The sequence below is a fragment of the Symphalangus syndactylus genome, chromosome 9 (genome assembly GCF_028878055.3).
Source record: "Symphalangus syndactylus isolate Jambi chromosome 9, NHGRI_mSymSyn1-v2.1_pri, whole genome shotgun sequence".
Classification (NCBI taxonomy): domain Eukaryota; kingdom Metazoa; phylum Chordata; class Mammalia; order Primates; family Hylobatidae; genus Symphalangus; species Symphalangus syndactylus.
The window spans coordinates 133754115-133772856 of record NC_072431.2 but is presented as its reverse complement, the minus strand read 5'-3'; the positions used below and the strand labels follow the sequence as shown (position 1 = coordinate 133772856).

Genomic DNA, 18742 nt, shown 5'->3' with positions numbered 1-18742 from the left:
CTGAGGAATCGCCACACTGACTTCCACAATGGTTGAACTAGTTTACAGTCCCACCAACAGTGTAAAAGTGTTCCTATTTCTCCACATCCTCTCCAGCACCTGTTGTTTCCTGATTTTTTAATGATGGCCATTCTAACTGGTGTGAGATGGTATCTCACTGTGGTTTTGATTTGCATTTCTCTGATGGCCAGTGATGAGGAGCATTTCTTCATGTGTTTTTTGGCTGCATAAATGTCTTCTTTTGAGAAGTGTCTGTTCATGTCCTCTGCCCACTTTTTGATGGGGTTGTTTGTTTTTTTCTTGTAAATTTGTTTGAGTTCATTGTAGATTCTGGATATTAGCCCTTTGTCAGATGAGTAGGTTGCAAAAATTTTCTCCCATTGTGTAGGTTGCCTGTTCACTCTGATGATAGTTTCTTTTGCTGTGCAGAAGCTCTTTAGTTTAATGAGATCCCATTTGTTGATTTTGGCTTTTGTTGCCATTGCTTTTGGTGTATCAGGCAGGAGAAGGAAATAAAGGGTATTCAATTAGGAAAAGAGGAAGTCAAATTGTCCCTGTTTGCAGATGACATGATTGTATATCTAGAAAACCCCATTGTCTCAGCCCAAAATCTCCTTAAGCTGATTAGCAACTTCAGCAAAGTCTCAGGATACAAAATTAATGTACAAAAATCACAAGCATTCTTGTACACCAATAACAGACAAACAGAGAGCCAAATCATGAGTCAACTCCCATTCACAATTGCTTCAAAGAGAATAAAATACCTAGGAATCCAACTTACAAGGGATGTGAAGGACCTCTTCAAGAACTACAAACCACTGCTCAATGAAATAAAAGAGGATACAAACAAATGGAAGAGCATTCCATGCTCATGGGTTGGAAGAATCAATATCGTGAAAATGGCCGTACTGCCCAAGGTAATTTATAGATTCAATGCCATCCCCATCAAGCTACCAATGACTTTCTTCACAGAATTGGAAAAAACTACTTTAAAATTCATATGGAACCAAAAAAGAGCCCGCATCGCCAAGTCAATCCTAAGCCAAAAGAACAAAGCTGGAGGCATCACGCTACCTGACTTTAAACTATACTACAAGGCTACAGTAACCAAAACAGCATGGTACTGGTACCACAACAGAGACATAGATCAATGGAACAGAACAGAGCCCTCAGAAATGATGCCGCATAGCTACAACTATCTGATCTTTGACAAACCTGACAAAAACGAGAAATGGGGAAAGGATTCCCTATTTAATAAATGGTGCTGGGAAAACTGGCTAGCCATATGTAGAAAGCTGCAACTGGATCCCTTCCTTACACCTTATACAAAAATTAATTCAAGATGGATTAAAGACTTATATGTTAGACCTAAAACCATTAAAATCCTACAAGAAAACCTAGGCAATACCATTCAAATCATAGATTTCTTATTTGCACATATGGCAAACCACAGAGGAATTTTTACTTGCATCTCAGTTGTCTCACTACACAAGGAATAGGGTATATTTTGCATGCAGTTTGTAGAAATTTACAGGAACAATGAAGACATATACCCTTACAACTAAATGAAGACATATACCCCTACAACTAAACATGCCCTAAAACACTTTGAGATCTTTTAATTACCAATCAGTTATGAAGTCAACAGATATTTATGTTCCATTTAAAGGAAGAGATAACACAGTTATCTCTTCATAGAAACTTACAGGAACAATGAAGACATATACCCCTACAGCTAAACATGCCCTAAAACATTTTGAGATCTTTTAATTATCAATTAGTTATGAAGTCAACAGATATTTATGTTCCATTTACGGCAAGAGATAACACAGTTCTGAAGCCAAACCATGAATGAAATCATACAGCTAAGAGCTACATAAAATAACACTTTCAAGTGGCTGTATCTAGTTAGTAAACTGTACTAAATTAGTACTTCTCAAACTTTAATGTGCATAAGAATTGCATGGGGATCTTAATAAAACAGTTTTTTGTTTAGTAGGTCTGAGGTGAGACCTTGGATTCTGCATTTCTAGCAAGTTCCCAGGTATTGTCTGCAAATAACATTTTTGAGTAGTAAGGTACTGACAATGAATTGTAAATCAACATGGCCACTGGAACATTCTGGTACCATGGAGCCAATGAGTATGCAAATATAAGAAGATTAATTTCCAAATAGGGAATGGCATATTGAATTAAATGTACAATGATAAGACAACTGTTTCTTAAAATATTTTTAGCTATAATATTTATTCTGAGGTTATATTAAAATGATGTTAATAGCTACATAACAATTTATACTTTATATATTAAAACTTATATTCTCTCTATATATATTTAATGTATACCTAATATATATACCCAATATATACCATCAAATTAACCTTTTATAAAACTGAATAGGAACACAATTAGTTTGACTTATGCCAATTCAACGTCATATACAACTCTACTGCCTCTCTTCTGCCTCCGAAATAAGGCATATATGTGGCCATTACATTCAACTCAACTTCATATGATGTTTTTAAAAACAGAATCAACCCAATAAATAAAGTTCAACTTAAAAAAGGAGAACATAGATTTTTTTTTGAACAAAGCAAAACACCTTATTAAAACCTCCTTCTCATTATCTTGCATTTGAAAAACATATCTGAGGCACAGGGCCTGCAGGGGTGAACATGAAACTCCATAGCAGTTCAGATTACAGTCAGGTCGCATTGCTAACACTTACGAGAGGAGGTTTTCAGTCAAGCCGCAGAGGTTACAAGAAGAGTTTTACCTCCCAGGAAGAACCTCTCCAAGGCTGTCACACTCCCTCAAGTTAACCTCTCATTTAATACAATCCATGGCAGAGCTACAAAATCACAGACCTCAGAGCTGAAAGGGACTAAAAATGTGTAATTTGTCCAAGCCTTATCCTAGGCTAAAGAGACCTATCTCCAATTCATATAAAAGCTAATTAAACTAACAGAGGTAAAGTGACCTAAGATGACACACTGATAGAGGAAACCACAGAACCCAGGACTTCTACTATATTATATTCTTTTTAAAAGGGTCTTTATAACAAAACAAAATAAAGAAATCTAACAACTGAACTTGTATTATAGTTTTAGGATTTAGTTTATATCTAAGCTTTCATTTTTATTAAATGGTAATATTAAAAGTTCCTCTCTTCAACTCAAGAAACAGCAATGTATGTATGTGGTGGGAGTGGGGAGGCCTGTAGAGATAAAAAAAAAAACTCCATGACCATATCTTAGAACTACATAATAAATCATTCCTTACTTTACTGATACTTCAAACTAGAAATTATGTCCTTTGGGTAGAAATTCAATAGGTCTGAAAGATATTTACTTGCTCCAAAAAAGGACATAAGGTAACATTAAAAAAATACAAACAATATGGTAGATTATATTAAAAAGCAAAGCAAAAGGAAAACAATGTAGAAAAGTAAAAATGAATAGGTCCAGACAAAAGGGATCACATTCACTCCCATTCTAATAAAAAGATCCTGTAATTTATTATAAAAATTATAAGTGAAATACTAAATGCATGGTATAAATTCAAAATTTATATTGTATTTAAACTAAAATTATAACAGCATCTGCTAAAACTATGCAGATGGGAAAATTCATTTTTATTTCTTATCATCACCATATCAGCAATAAGGACTACTTAAAAACTTGCAAATAAGGATATCACTTGTGACATGAAAGCCAAATTAGTCTGACAAACAACCATGTGATTAAACACAGATGTTTCTCTCAATGAACAATATATATTTTTAAGGGAGAACTATATTAATTTTAAGGGAGAAGAACTTCTGCTGTTAAAGGTGAAACAAAAAGCTGAGGTTAAAAATATTCATTTTAAGAGGGAGCAATTCAAAATAATGATATAATCAAAACGTCTTAATAAAGTGAAGCAGTTAAAAAGCTGATTAAACTAACAGAGGTAAAATGACCTAAGATGACACAATGATAGAGGAAACCACAGAGAATCGCTTGAACCAGGAAGTCAGAGATTGCAGTAAGCCAGGATCGTGCCACTGCACTCCAGTCTGGCGGCAGAGTGAGACTCCGTCTCAAAACAAACAAACAAACAAACAACAACAACAACAACACCCTAATTTTAATTTTGGTTACAATTTGTTACGTTGAAGTACTTTATTTCTTATTCCTTAGTTTCTCCACTGGTTAGACGGAGAAGTACAGTTTTTTCAGAGGTATGTTAAGGATCAGTGAGTTTTTGCTTATGTTTGAAAACAATGTAGTATAAGTCTTAGCAGCTGGATTCTGGAGTTCTTCTGCAAAGCAGCCTTTAAAATCAATCATGCATACGAAATGGGAGCAAGTGCACACTGCATGAAAGATTTTTTTTTGGTTATTGTTGAAAAGCAGACTTAGGGTAACTAAGGCTGTTAAATTATTTTTAAAGCTTATGTTACTGTGACTCAACACATTAGTTTTTAAAAATACTTCCTGTAACTTTCTGTCGTAATTATGTACAAAAGTTAAGTCACATAACATTAGATTTCTCTCTAAAATGTTAAATGAAAAGACTTTTTAGGAAAAAGTAACTATTAGGAAAACTGATATTCACTTTTCAGTCTAATAGTCTTTCTTTTATTACAAAACAGATAAGGGAAAAAGAATTTTACCAATTTAACAAAGTCATAAGTAAATGTTAAAGTTGATATAAAAGCTTAAATCACCAATATTCTACAATTATCACTAAAAAAACCAGCAATTTCCCCTACATGCCAAATATATAATGCATCATAACAATAAAATAGGGATAAACATAAGTTTTCACTCTCATCAAACATAATGATGCAAATACTATTACTTGGTTTTCCACTTCTCAAATTCTTGTAGGCTTAATCATGTGCCACTTTCATTAAGACCAAATCCAAGATTTATTTCAAGGTTTTAAGTAAATGGAAAGAGTGCTAAGGGTCAATAATACATGTTTTTATGCCATTTTTAATAGATTTTCCTATTCAAAATTCAGCGTTTTTCATCAGAAGTGATTGACCTGCTTATTTGAAAACAATAAAAATGGCTAAAACAGTAAGCTGTATCATTCAATCCTCACAACTCTACAAGGAAGGTACTATTATTACCCCATTGTACAAATGAGAAACTGGAATCATGGAGAAGTTAAATAACTTACCCCACAGAGTTAATCAGTGGTAGAGCTGGCATTCAAACCCAAGTAGGTAGCCTGGCTGCAGAACCCTTGTGTTTAACCACTATGCAGATTACTGGTACCCACTGAATCAAGGTCTTTTGGAGGATGAAACCAACAATCTTCATTTTAAATAAAGGTATCACATTATTTTTACACTATATAAAGTTTGAGAACCCCTGACATAGCTCTTAGGAAAAAGTGGCACACATTTGGTTAGCCCCTTTACAATATACAGTCGTCCCTCGGTATCCGTGGGGTACTGGTTCCAGGACTCACCCCTGAACCCTGTGGATACCAAAATCCAAGGATGCTTAAGACCTTGATACAAAGTGGTATAGTATCTGCATATAACACATCCTCCCATATACTTTAGGTCATCTCTACATTACTTATAATACCTAATACAATGTAGCTGTGATATAAATTGTTGTTAAATCATATTGTTTAGGGAATAATGACAAGAAAAAAATCAGTACATGTTTAGTACAGACACATTTAATAAAATATTTTCAATCCAAGGTTGAATGCACAGATGCAGAACCTACAGATACAGAGGGCCGACTGTACACACACACACCTACCCCCACCCCACCCTGCCACACATACAAATCCAATCTACCATGTGAATGTTCACAGTGTATACTCTAAATACGAGTGGGATGATTATTTTCTAAACCTGGGTGCAGATATTAGGTGTGTATATAAACATGGATTCTTTCTGAAGCAAATAGGGGGACAAGTTCAAGTTCTAGCTTTAAAAAATGTCGACAAAAACACTGTCAAACTAAAAAGCAGCTGAGGTCAAAACATTTTTAAAAACTCATTAGGACTTAAAAAAAAATTCACAATTTAACCCTTTCATTTATCTCTATCTAAGCATGCTTTCTGTCAATTTAAAGAAGACTGGTCCTTTGGCAAATCGGTCAGGTTTTACAAAAGGGATCTATTATCTATCCAAAAACAGGTTCATTATTTTCAGAAGCAAGATATTTCAGAATGAATAATATGAAGATCTTCTGGCTAAATATTTCTGTATTTTTATGTTTAACGCTAGAAATGTGATATTTAAAATACCTTGGACAAAACAAATAATTTACAGAATCTGAGGTGCTAAATACCATGTCGCTAGAACTTTTGGGCAGGGAATAAATTCACTTTATTACATAATAGTCTTCTTACATGTTGAAGACTCAAAGTAACACACTACATAAAATTATTTTGAGAGACAAAACTAAGTTTTGCATTTAACAGCAAAGTTTACTAGTGACTAGCACTATCTCCTATTTTATTAATGTGCATATTTGAAGCAAATGATCTACTTTCCTGTGAGACAGTTGCCAAGTTTCCTTTTTTTTTTTTTTTTTTTTGAGACAGAGTCTCGCTCTGTCGCCCAGGCTGGAGTTCAGTGGCTCAATCTCGGCTCACTGCAAGCTCCATCTCCCGGGTTCACGCCATTCTCCTGCCTCAGCCTCTCCGAGTAGCTGGGACTACAGGCGCCCGCCACCACGCCCGGCTAATTTTTTATATTTTTAGTAGAGACGGGGTTTCACCGTGGTCTCGATCTCCTGACCTCGTGATCTGCCTGCCTCGGCCTCCCAAAGTGCTGGGATTACAAGCGTGAGCCACCGCGCCTGGCCGCCAAGTTTCTTTATGAGTAATGCTGTGGTATTCATATTGTAAACTAGGCATAAGAACCGCTGTTTTCATGAGACTATTACTCCTCTCTATCCTCTCTCTCTCTCTTTCCCTCTCTGTTTTCTCTCCCTCTAGGATACCTTGAGAACCAGGAAGAGACTTATTTATTTATTTATTCATTCATTCATTCATTCATTCATTCAGAGTTTCCCTTGTTGCCCAGGCTGGAGTGCAATGGCGCGATGTTGGCTCACTGCAACCTCTGCCTCCCAGATTCAAGCGATTCTCCTCTCTCAGCCTCACGGGTAGATGGGATTACAGGCACATGCCACCACACCCGGCTAATTTTTTTGGTATTTTTAGTAGAGACGGGGTTTCATATTGGTCAGGCTGGTCTCGAACTCCTGACCTCAGGTGATCCGCCTGCCTCGGCCTCCCTAAGTGCTGGGATTACAGGTGTGAGCCACTGGGCCCAGCCAAGACTATTTTAAACACCTCAATCTAGCAAAATATTTTGACCATGACCCATGGTCAGTGACACATTTTACAATGCATATCCTTGTGTACACACATACAATTGAAACCAAAGTTTCACAAAACACTATATTGGAGTGTACATATTCACATTGCTATATGTAGCACACTTACTATATGTAATTGTGCTGATTTCTTTTCCAGTTTAATTTTGTTAGCTTAAAAAAGAAACACTGGTCATGCAATCTACTAAAATGATTTCATGCCTCACTAATGAATACCACTGCAATTTTAAAAACCACTGGCTACGCAGCCTGTGCTACTTAATATATGGAAAAGTCTATTCACTAAGATGGGTATAGAGGAAATATTAACAATGGGCCAGATGTGCTCTAACATCTATATTCCCAGGGCTGATGCTTTGAGGATTGAGAAAAACATAAGTGGGAGAAATAGTAAACACAGGTGTGACAGCAGTGGATGCATGATGATGTAATACTAAAGCATTAAAAAATATGTCACAAGAAGTGGTATAAAGGCCTCTAAGCAAACAGTAAAATTGTTATTTTTTTTATTAACTACTCTGCAACCAAGGTTATATAATATATAAAAGGATTTTGTAGAAATGTTTGTAATTCATCCTAAGAATATCATTAAAAATATTCTATTCTAAAGTACTAAGAGAAAAACATGTCTATTTTAACTGTTGATTTAAAAATGTTAAATTTTTACCAGTTAGTAACTTCCATAAAAACACTCTCCAAAATAGAATTTTTACTGAAAATGAATGTGTCCACATTTTTAGATATATCTAACTATTACATTATATATTATCAATATTTTCATAGCTATTGTCCCTTTATTTTCATCTCTACTTGACTTGAGACTCACAAATTCATTTGAACATCACTTTTATCTTTTGGTCATTAGGTATGAGTTTATAAAACTTTTGAAAATTGACTAGACACATGAATACAAAGACGTTTTTAAAGAAAGTGTTTATTGAAGAAAATACATCTTTTATAAAATAGAAAATAAAAGCATTAATTAGGGTGAGATTCTCTGCTTAGTATAGCTACAAATAAAAAACTCTTCACTTCATCATATGGCAGTACATATAATTACTTTTTGTTCCACAGAAATGTTTAAAGACCATTTCAATTAACCTTTACTTAATATTCTCTCTGAAGATCATATACAGCTAAGAGTTGAAAGATTTGTTTTCCAAGTTAATAAATCTACCATTTATTTCTACAGTGCCCAAATAAATGAAAACGAACTATCTAGGCAATATTACCATCTCCAAATTACGATTTGTTCTTGGAAGAGTTTCATTCACACATTTGCTTTTATGTATGCTATACATATATATATACACACACACACACATACTATATAGTATATATATATTATTTCTATGAAACCGCTTCTAGGAAATGTAGTAGAGATTAAGATATAAAAAAGGGTTTTTACTATTAAAAGACAAAAATAGAGGTAAAAATTATCAAATACTAGCAGATTAAATCTTGGTTACATCTGCACTTGCAGGGGGAAAAGTCATTGTCAGAAACATTTCATTACAAGTATGTGTGCTACAGTTTCTTGGAATTCAGCCAAACTCTCGAGGAATGATATGAACACTGAAACAAAAAATTAAAAAATTTCGAGACAAAGTTGAAACATTTACCTGAAACTCTGGTACAGTAGGTGACTTTGTGACAGTTTTCCTCTTCTTTGTGATTGCTTTTTTAGAGACGGATTTTTTTCCTTTCAAGATTAAAAGAGAAAAGCTTCATAATGCTGTTTATAGCACTTTATTAACAAAAAACAAATTACGCAGATCCTTGAAAGTTAAATTGTAACTAACAGATGGCTGCTAGTGAGTCAAATAAAAATGATGAATCAAAACAAGCCCCAGTAAAAGCAAACATTAAACTATTAACTACCTGTTAACAGACGTATTAACAAATGCTGTTTTATGTTTATATGAACTGAACTATTGCCATCTCCAATGTGTTATACGGCAGAATCTACTGAAAGATTAGGCAAAAAAGTCACATTACTACTGCTTAATTAAAATCTACATTTGCAACTTAAAATGAGACTACATAGGGAAAAAAACCTTACCTTTAACATTGACTTCGCAGTCAGGAATTTGCATAAGAACTACAGCTGAAGACTATGGTCTCTAGCCAGCCTAATGTGAAAATCCCCTTAGTGGCTTAGGTAACAAAGTTTTTCTACTCCTTTAGCTCTGCACTCACCTAATAGGCTGCCCTTGGTGGTAACAACACCCAAAGTTTTAAAAGAAGATAAACATCTCCCTTTAAAGTGCACCTAGTTATTTGTGGAATCAGAAACCACTGGGAAAAATAAACCTCTTATACTTAAAGCCAATTCACAGTATACACTGAAATATATGTACTTTTTGTATTTAACTTGACAAAAAAATATACTTCTATTTTTAGACCAGGCGCAGTGGCTCACACCTGTAATCCCAGCACTTTGGGAGGCCAAGGCAGGTGGATCACCTGAGGTCAGTTCAAGACCAGCCTGGTTAACATGGCGAAACCCCGTCTCTACTAAAAATACAAAAATTAGCCGGTTGTGGTGGTGCGTGCCTGTAATCCCAGCTACTTGGGAGCCTGAGACAGGAGAATCGTGTGAACCTGGGAGATGGAGGTTGTAGTGAGCCGAGATCGCACCACTGCACTCCAGCCTGGGCAACAATAGTGAAACTCTGTCTCAAAAAAAAAAAAAAAGAAAATTCTATTTTTAGTTAGAAACACATTAAACGTTTTCCCCCAATTTGTAATTAGCAAAATCAATTAACAAACTGTTAATTACTCAACAAATATTGGATATAGGACACTGTACAAATTACGGGGACAACAAGGAATTAAAAAATTATAAAGAAGAAAAATCCTATCCTCTAGGAGCTTACAATCTACACAAGGGCACAAAAAAAATTCAGAAATACTTTTCTGTCATTTTTAGTTCACAATCATTTGCAGACTAAAATCCGCTTAAAAGTCAATATTTTTTTCAAAAGGGAAAATGAGTGAGTACATAAAGTAACTTTGCTGTACATAATCCTAATGCTCCTTTCCAAACATCTTCCTATATAAATATGATCTTGCAAGAAATATGTCAACTCGACACAATTCCAGTTTATAATTTGTTTTTTTGTATTACTTTTTAATCATATTGCAGAACTGTAATTTATAAAATTTCTAACTTTTAGCTCAAAAAAATCCATGTATACTATGACCGAACTGCAAATTTTGAGTTTCTGAGGTTCACAGGGGTTTAACTGTCTTATTTTAATAAGTATTGACGGGTGTCATTTGACATTTGCTTTCAGTTAAATTAAAATAACCCAACATATATTTCTTTATTCACCATTGTTATTTTCTGTGCTTACACAGTACCTTATAACAGAAGTAAACTCCTACAAAGACAGGTAAGTGGATGGACTGCTTAAATAAGCAATACTCAGGGAGAAGTGATTAAATTCTTGGTATCTCTATAATACAGCTAGTAATTGATTTCTAAACTGAGTGCCGTAAGTATTGCTGAAGGGGGCTCGTGAATTTGAATGCCAAGATGCCTTTCCTCTATACACTGCCTTTACCATTTTTTAAAGTTCACAAGAAAAAACTGAATGATCTTGCTGACGTATGTATGGGAAGGTTTTATAAAAACAGTAATTTGGAGGAAATAAAATTCTTCCTCAACCTCTCCCCACCAGCCCTACTCTGATTAGCTTAAAAAAAAAAAAAAAAGCCATTTGATTTTGTATTTATTTATAAGCACAACAGAGGTCACCCCTGATAGTCCCGTGAATTTCATCTTATTGTTACACAGGCACTAAACACAGGTACTAAATTCTCAGTTAATTCTAGCAGCTACTCTATTTGAATGGATTGAGAAGCTAAGGTGGTTACTTGGTATTTCAGTTCACCATGTCATTAGGATGCTTAAATGTTATTAGGAAATTGGAGGTAATGTTACATATTGGTTATGAGCTTGAGTTTTAGAACTAAACTACCTGGGTTTGAATACCTGCTACAACCACCTACTATTATAGAGGTCATGTATAATAGCTACTACATACAAGACCTTGAGCAAACTGCTTTATTTCTTTGTGCAGTTTCTTCATCTGAAAAACAGGGATAATAGTATTACCTACTGTCTGAGAATGAAATGGGTTATAACATCCCAAAAGCTTATACTACTGCTAGGCACATGGTAGGTAATCAATAAATGTTAGCTATTGCTTTGGCTAAGCTATGGAGAGAAAAGCCTAAACAGAAAATCTTTTAACTTTCTTTAAATTCTTTTTACTTACTCCATCTCAGGTCTTCTTACACATATGTCCTCTAAACTACCACTCTACTTTGTACACAAATCAATGAATGTAATGCTTAACTTAGAGTATTGTAATTGTCTGTTCTTATGTTTGTCATCCTTACTATACTGTAAATTATTGGTGACAGAAATCACATGATTCACTTTGTATTTACAGCATTTAGCACACATAAGTTCTAAGACGTGATCCCTAAATACAAGAATCCTACTTTTTTCAGAAATGTCACCAACAGTCTAGGCGGTAGGAAAAGGGATGCAGGTAATTGTTTACAATTATGAGGGTCCATTTAAGTCTATTTTATAGTGAAGAAAACATTGACAATGATTTTAAATAATTTAAACAATTCACCAAAGAGTTTCAACATGACCTAGTAGTGGTAGTAAGAAGATTAACATTTATTGAGAACCTACTGTGTGTCAGATACTTAGTAAAGTGGTCTGTATAAATTAACTTATTTATTTCTCAATATAACCCTCCCAGGTAGGTAATAACTCTATTGTAATACGGGATAACTGAAGATCAAAAAGATTAATTAACTTACTCATGTGTTACACAGTAAGTAAGCACCACAGTCAGGGATTCTAACTACAAAGTCCAAGCTCCTTCCGTTATGTAATTCTACTGCACAAATATCTTAAGTTACCATTTATTGATTCCTACCATGTGCCAGGCTCCAAGTGACATACTATGCATTTGCTATTCTAATTAATCTTAACAATACAGCCGAGTAGGTATTACCTCACTTATCACAGATAAAGAAACAGGCTATAAACAGGTAAAGAAACTGATGGAGGAGCTGTAGCTAATATGCACTAGGAGCATACATGTGAAATTAGGTCTGTCTCACTTCAAAGCTGTACTCTTTTTATGGTAAAATACTGCATTCTTTCAAATTTTTGAAAGGGATGTAATCTGCTTCTGTTTGGCTCAGAGCATTCCTTTTGATTAGGGTTGGATGATTTGTACATTTACTGTTTTTTAATACCTTTGGTGTATATCCTCAAAAAAAATTTTCAGTATAAATTTTCCGGTATTCTTCAGTAAAAAATCAGCACTTCAAAAAAATTAAATATTATTTTAAAAATCAAGCATGAGATACTACAAAACCACGCCTTTATTTGGTAACCTGTTTTTGCTTCAGGACAAAATATATACAGGGCGAGTTACATACTGCCCCCCAGTGGGCTTCCCTTCCCTTATCACTCAACTTGATCATATCCCAGGCCTTTTACTTCCACTGCCCTAAGTTACCTGGTCATACAAAATAGAATAAAATTATCAAACCTAAAATTATGCTGAAGTCAGAAGTCAAATTAAAACACACACAGAATTTCAATACCATTCCTGAGCCTAAAACAAAAAGTGTCAACCTGTACCTGGAAAATGCATAAGGAAACATTAATAAACCTTAATAATAAACCTTAGTAATTACTGTTACAAAAGTATACCCTAATGAAGCTTTCTAAAACACTATGCTTAGAACAACTTAAGAATGCCCAACCTGAGAGGAAAATTATAACTAAAGATATATTTTATACTGTAACTGAGGCATAACACTCTAGTTTTCTAGAACCTGGAAATATGCCTTTTATAAAAGAAATGGCATATTTCTTTACACAAGAAGGTGATTATCATCCCCCTTTCAGTTCCCCTTTCTCAGTTTCTTATTCCTCATTCTTTACCCCTCTCCTTCACCTGGTTTTCCTGTCTTCACTCCTCAGACCACTGGGCTACTCATAATCAGACTTCCACTTTAAGCCAAGTGTGGTGGTGCATGCCTGTGATCCCAGCTCGCCTGTGGTCCCAGCTACTTGGGAGGCCGAGGTGAGAGGATGGCTTGCGCCCCGGAGTTCGAGGCCAGCTGGGCAACATAGCGAGATCCTGTCTCTCAGGGAGGGATAGGAGGAAGAAAAAGAAAAGAAAAAAAAAGGTACTTCAATGCTTTCCTAGATTTAGCCTTTCCATGTTTTAAAATTATCCCAACACATTCACTCCTCCCTCTGTACTTTCATCTTAGGAATCTTAATAAATAAATGAATACTAAGATATTAATCATTGTTGCAAGTAAAAACTCAAGGGTATTTGTATTATTAAACAGTGAATTTGCAAAGTGCCTGGGATGTAAAGTCACAGAACTAGAGCCTAAACTTGTCTTTTATTTACTAAATGTGCATGTCTTGAGCTAACTATATTCTAGGAGTTTCTGGAGTGTTCTATCTCAAGTAAGCAATTTGACCTTAACAAAACAGTTTATTTTCCTTTTATTCTCCTTACCTATAAGCAAATTTCTTATCATACTGGTAATTCTTTAACCCTATCACATAATTCAATAACTCCTGAACACCCATTTCTTCTTACCCTTTAACTTAGAATATTGAATCAGTTGCCAAATTCTGCTACTTATTGCAGCATCTCTCTCAAAATAGAATTTTCTTCTATCATTGCGATAGAAAAGTCACATATTCAATCCTTACATGGATTTAGCATTTTCTCTTGTTAAAGTTATCATCTACCCCTTCATCTTACCCCTGCCAACTTCTTTTCATAGCTCTTTAATGGTATCCTAATTATCTTGCAAGATCCTTTCTCCTAATCCTGCCACTTACTAGCTCTAGCTGTGTGACCTTGGACAAGTAAATCTCTATCTCAATTTTTAAAAATCTCTAAAATCTGTAATAACGGGGAATAATAGTAATATTTATTTTTTGAAGTTTTCATGAAGATTAAATGAGATAATATGTATAAAGGCTTAGAACAGCGCCTGGTATACAATAAGCACTCAATGAGTACTAGGTTTTTTAGACAAAAACTAGAAGGATTGAAAAAATAAAAGGACAAGGAGTATAGTAAATCCTTTCACTCTCTTTATATTTTGCAATCTTCAGCTGGTATGCTAAAACTTTTCTCCCTAAGACACACATAGTTAGGGTCTCTAGTGCCATCACTACAGAACTATATAATAACCTATTCACAAATATGGGCCTGGAAATAATCAAACACTGTAGATTACATTACCTTCTCAGTCATTTCCTATAAAGCAGCTCATTACTTTTTACATAGCTGATATATCTCATTTCAAGCTCAATTCCTTGCACTGGACTCTTGATTCAATTATTTAACATAGTACCACATGCCTAGAAAGATCACCCAAAAATGACACCCTTCTATCATTTGAACAGCTTCTAAAACCTCAACTTTTCCACAAGTCTTCTTGTATTGTGCTTCTTCCAGTGACACCTCACTTAATTATACCTCTATGCTTTTGCTCGTGTTATTCAACATTTTCCACCTATCCAATTCCCATTATTCTTCAAAGTCCTTCATCCCTTGTAAAACCTTCCCAGACAAGCATAGCATACTGTTTTTTTCTCTACTTGACCTTTTATTGTGTTGTCTTTATCTGTACTTGACTATTATTCACTTGAGGTCACTGACCACTTTTTAACTTAGTTTTTTCACCTTTAAGAGAATAAGACCACTTGTCTTATTCATTTTAGTCAGTTTAGAGGTGCTACCATAAAATGATTTGGGTGACAATAATGACTATTGGCCGGGCGTGGTGCCTCGCGCCTGTAATCCCAGAACTTTGAGAGGCCGAGGTGGGCGGATCACCTGAGGTCAGGAGTTCGAGACCAGCCTGGCCATCATGGTGAAATCTCATCTCTACTAAAAATACAAAAATTAGCCGGACATGGTGGCACACGCCTGTAGTCCCAGCTACTCGGGAGGCTGAGACAGGAGAATCGCTTGAACCCAGGAGGCGGAGGTTGCAGTGAGCAGAGATCACGCCAGTGCACTCCAGCCTGGGCAACAAGAGTGAGACTCTGTCTCAAAAAAAAAAAAAAAAAAAGAAAAGAAAAGAAAAGAATGACTATTTGAGGGGGGAAAACTTTCCAAACAAAACTGGTTGAAAGTATCTTAAAACACCTTAAGCTTTTTGTAACTGTTAATGCATCTGCAATCTTTTTTGTGTTTTTTCAGATTTTATAAAAAGTCCCCTAATTTTTAGAATTTCTAATTCATTTTAGCCAACTCTACTTGCTCTACACAATCTATAATAGTATATTATTGAAAACAACCAAAATGTCCAATAAGGAGACTGGTTAAATTAACTGCAAAATACAACAGGATCATACACAGCCTTTTAAAATGATGCTGCAGGGACCTATTTATTGCACAAAGATGTTCATGGTATACTGATATGTAGGGGAAAAAAAAGCAGATTGTTAAAATGGTATGTATAGTATAATCCTATTCAAAAATACAGTCTTTGAAAAAGTGTTGAAAGATACATATCAAGGAGTTAGTTTTAGTTACATCTAGGTGAATCATATTAAATGTGTTCATTTATTTGTTCAGTATATTCCCACACAATGCATCAAGCAATCTGCTAAAGTGCCAGGGATGCAAAACCAGAAATAATCCTTCTGTCCCTAAGAATGTTATAGAATAGAGAGGAGACAATCCTCAAAATAACCTAGAAGTAAATGCAACTATAATAAGTATTATGAAGCAGAAGTGTTTGGTGCTATAAACATGAACAACAGGGAAAATTTTAACAAGTCAAAAGATAATGGGAGGCTTCCTTAAGGAAGTGATAAAAGAATAAACATTTACTAGGTAATGAGGAAAGGGCTATTCTTTTTGCTTGTCTCTATATTCTTTAAAGAAAATGTACTGCTTTTATAATAAGAAAAAACAATGAAAGAAAACCAAATGATCTGAATTTTTTTGCTGAGTTTTTTTTTTACTCTTAAATAATTATTTTTAATTTATGCACAGCTAATCTTGCCTGTCTTGCTTAAATGACAAAGTTTTCAGAAACGTTTAAATTTTGAAAACAGGTCACCAAGGAAAAATTTCTGATCGCCAGGACATATTTTTCTTTTCTATGATTGAATAAAAACATAAGATCAAGCATGAGATAATGGACATTATATTGTTTCCATTGTCTTCTATTTATTCTATAATGTTTCCAATAGTAAGGAACAGGCCTAAATGAATAAAAATGAATTCAAAATTTAAAAAGGAGGAAAGAAACCCCAATTCTGAAAAGTAGATTAAAATGCTTAAATATTACCCAAACTGCCTCAAACTATGCTGAAATTATCAAATCATTTTCAACCAAATTGTCTTTGTGCCTTCTACTAAAAATCACCTGCCAACACAGTTAAGAAGGCTTACTAAATTTGGAGATACTACCAAAAATTAAAGCCTGTATTATGCAACATAAAACAGACCAGATTAACCACATGTAGAACTTAGTCCACCCTAAGTGAAGGTTCATACCTCAGTCATGAATGACACAGCTCATCCCAAAGTGTATTCTACAGAATACGCAGGTCACTGGTAACCATTACTTGAAAAAAAGCTGTGTTACAATAAATTTGAAAAAAATACTATGTTAAAGAAAATTAAGCAGTTTTCTTTTCTTCAAGACCTTCCAGAGTCTTTAATAAACAGGACCAGAATAACTTAACAATTTAGAAGTTCAGAAGGTTTTGAAAACTAAAAGTCTCAAATATAATTTATACGGTAACAAAACCTGACTTCAACTTAAGGTTTTCTAGTCTTTGTTTTATTTAGTCTAATTCATACATTTTTCTGTAGAGATTATATGTTTGATTACAGGAGTAATTCCCACTGGGGATATTACTTAACCTAAGCCCCACTGGGGATGACTGAAACATTATATACACCATAATGCCCTTCTAAAATCTGAAGATTTCTGAATTTCAAAACGAATCTATGATCAGTTTTGTGAAGTGAACTGTGAACCTCTACTAAAGCACAATGTGAATCTTTAAGAGGAGTACTTTCCCAACCTATGATGACGGAGCTCACTTTTAAAAAGAGTGAGAAAGTAAAGACAGGATTAAGGTATGCCCCAAACTGACTATGAAAGGCCACGATGTCTCACACTTAATAAAGAAGAACAGGGTAAAGCCTCAGATAGACAAGTGGACTTAAAATTACATAAAACAAATATTTAGTTGTTATTATAACAGTTTATGTAACATTGTTATATCAATAAGGAATTCAATAACTGATGAAAAAAGGGAATTGGCCAATGTTTACCCAGTATTAACTAGGTAAGCAGACAAAACTGCACCTACCAGATCCAAACATTTTTGTCACTTAAGACCTGACTTCCTAAAATTTGCTCTGAGAATAAAATAAGTATACAAACAAGTGTATTATTTTCTTCTATTTCACGCATGTAAGTCTTCTCTCCTCAATTAAGGCTTAGAGTACTTGCTGAATACAATTTGTAAATTTGCCTTCCAAGTGTTTCTATTCATTTTTCTAGAACTGGATACAAAACTCCTCCCCCCAATTTTCTCTCTGATCTACAGCAGTGTCTATTTTATAAACCACTTGATTGCCTTTGAGCACATGAATAGTAGCGTAATAAACAATAAAGGGTTCTGGGTTACAATTATATTAATAGTATACTATATACTTGAGTTGGGAAGTAGTTCTAACTTTAAAATATTATTTAATATTTTAGAGACTAACATTTCCTTTTTTTTTTTTTTCTGAGACGGAGTCTTGCTCTGTTGATGAGGCTGGAGTGCAGTGGCATGATCCCTGCTCACTGCAACCTCTGCCTCCCGGGTTGAAGCAATTCTCCTGCCTCAGCCTCCAGAGTAGCTGGGACTATAGGCGCATACCACCATGCCCAGCTAATTTTTGTATTTTTATTAAAGACAGGGTTTCACCATATTGGCCAGGCTGGTCTCCAACTCCTGACCTCATGATCTGCCCCCCTCGGCCTCCCAAAATGCTGGGATTACAGGTGTGAGCCATCGTGCCCGGCCTAGAGACTAACATTTCAAAGTGAACTTGCCAAATTCATCAAACTAAATTTATAAAAAACAAATGGATCGCTTATAAAATTTACAAGGCTTATTTCTAAAAGTAACTTTTAAAAATCGTGGTTTTTCACCACCAGGATCAATGTGGACCATTTTGAAATTTTCGGTCCATTAAATTAAGGCTGTTTTTGGTAATATATTTTATACTACTTTATCAATGACACATTATATACACGTTTTAAAACACATTCAA

At 34.7% G+C, this 18742-nt stretch overlaps 1 protein-coding gene across 3 annotated transcripts in view; it reads right to left on the bottom strand.

Moving 5' to 3' along the window:
- The window catches only part of BRD10 (bromodomain containing 10), an 87698-nt gene that overhangs the window by 28845 nt on the left and 40111 nt on the right, over window positions 1-18742 (bottom strand). For all 3 annotated transcript variants that reach the window (XM_055294292.2, XM_055294293.2, XM_055294294.2), the window contains exon 4: window positions 8987-9066. In XM_055294292.2, the coding sequence (XP_055150267.1) occupies window positions 8987-9066 (80 nt within the window). The remainder of the gene's footprint in view (window positions 1-8986; window positions 9067-18742) is intronic.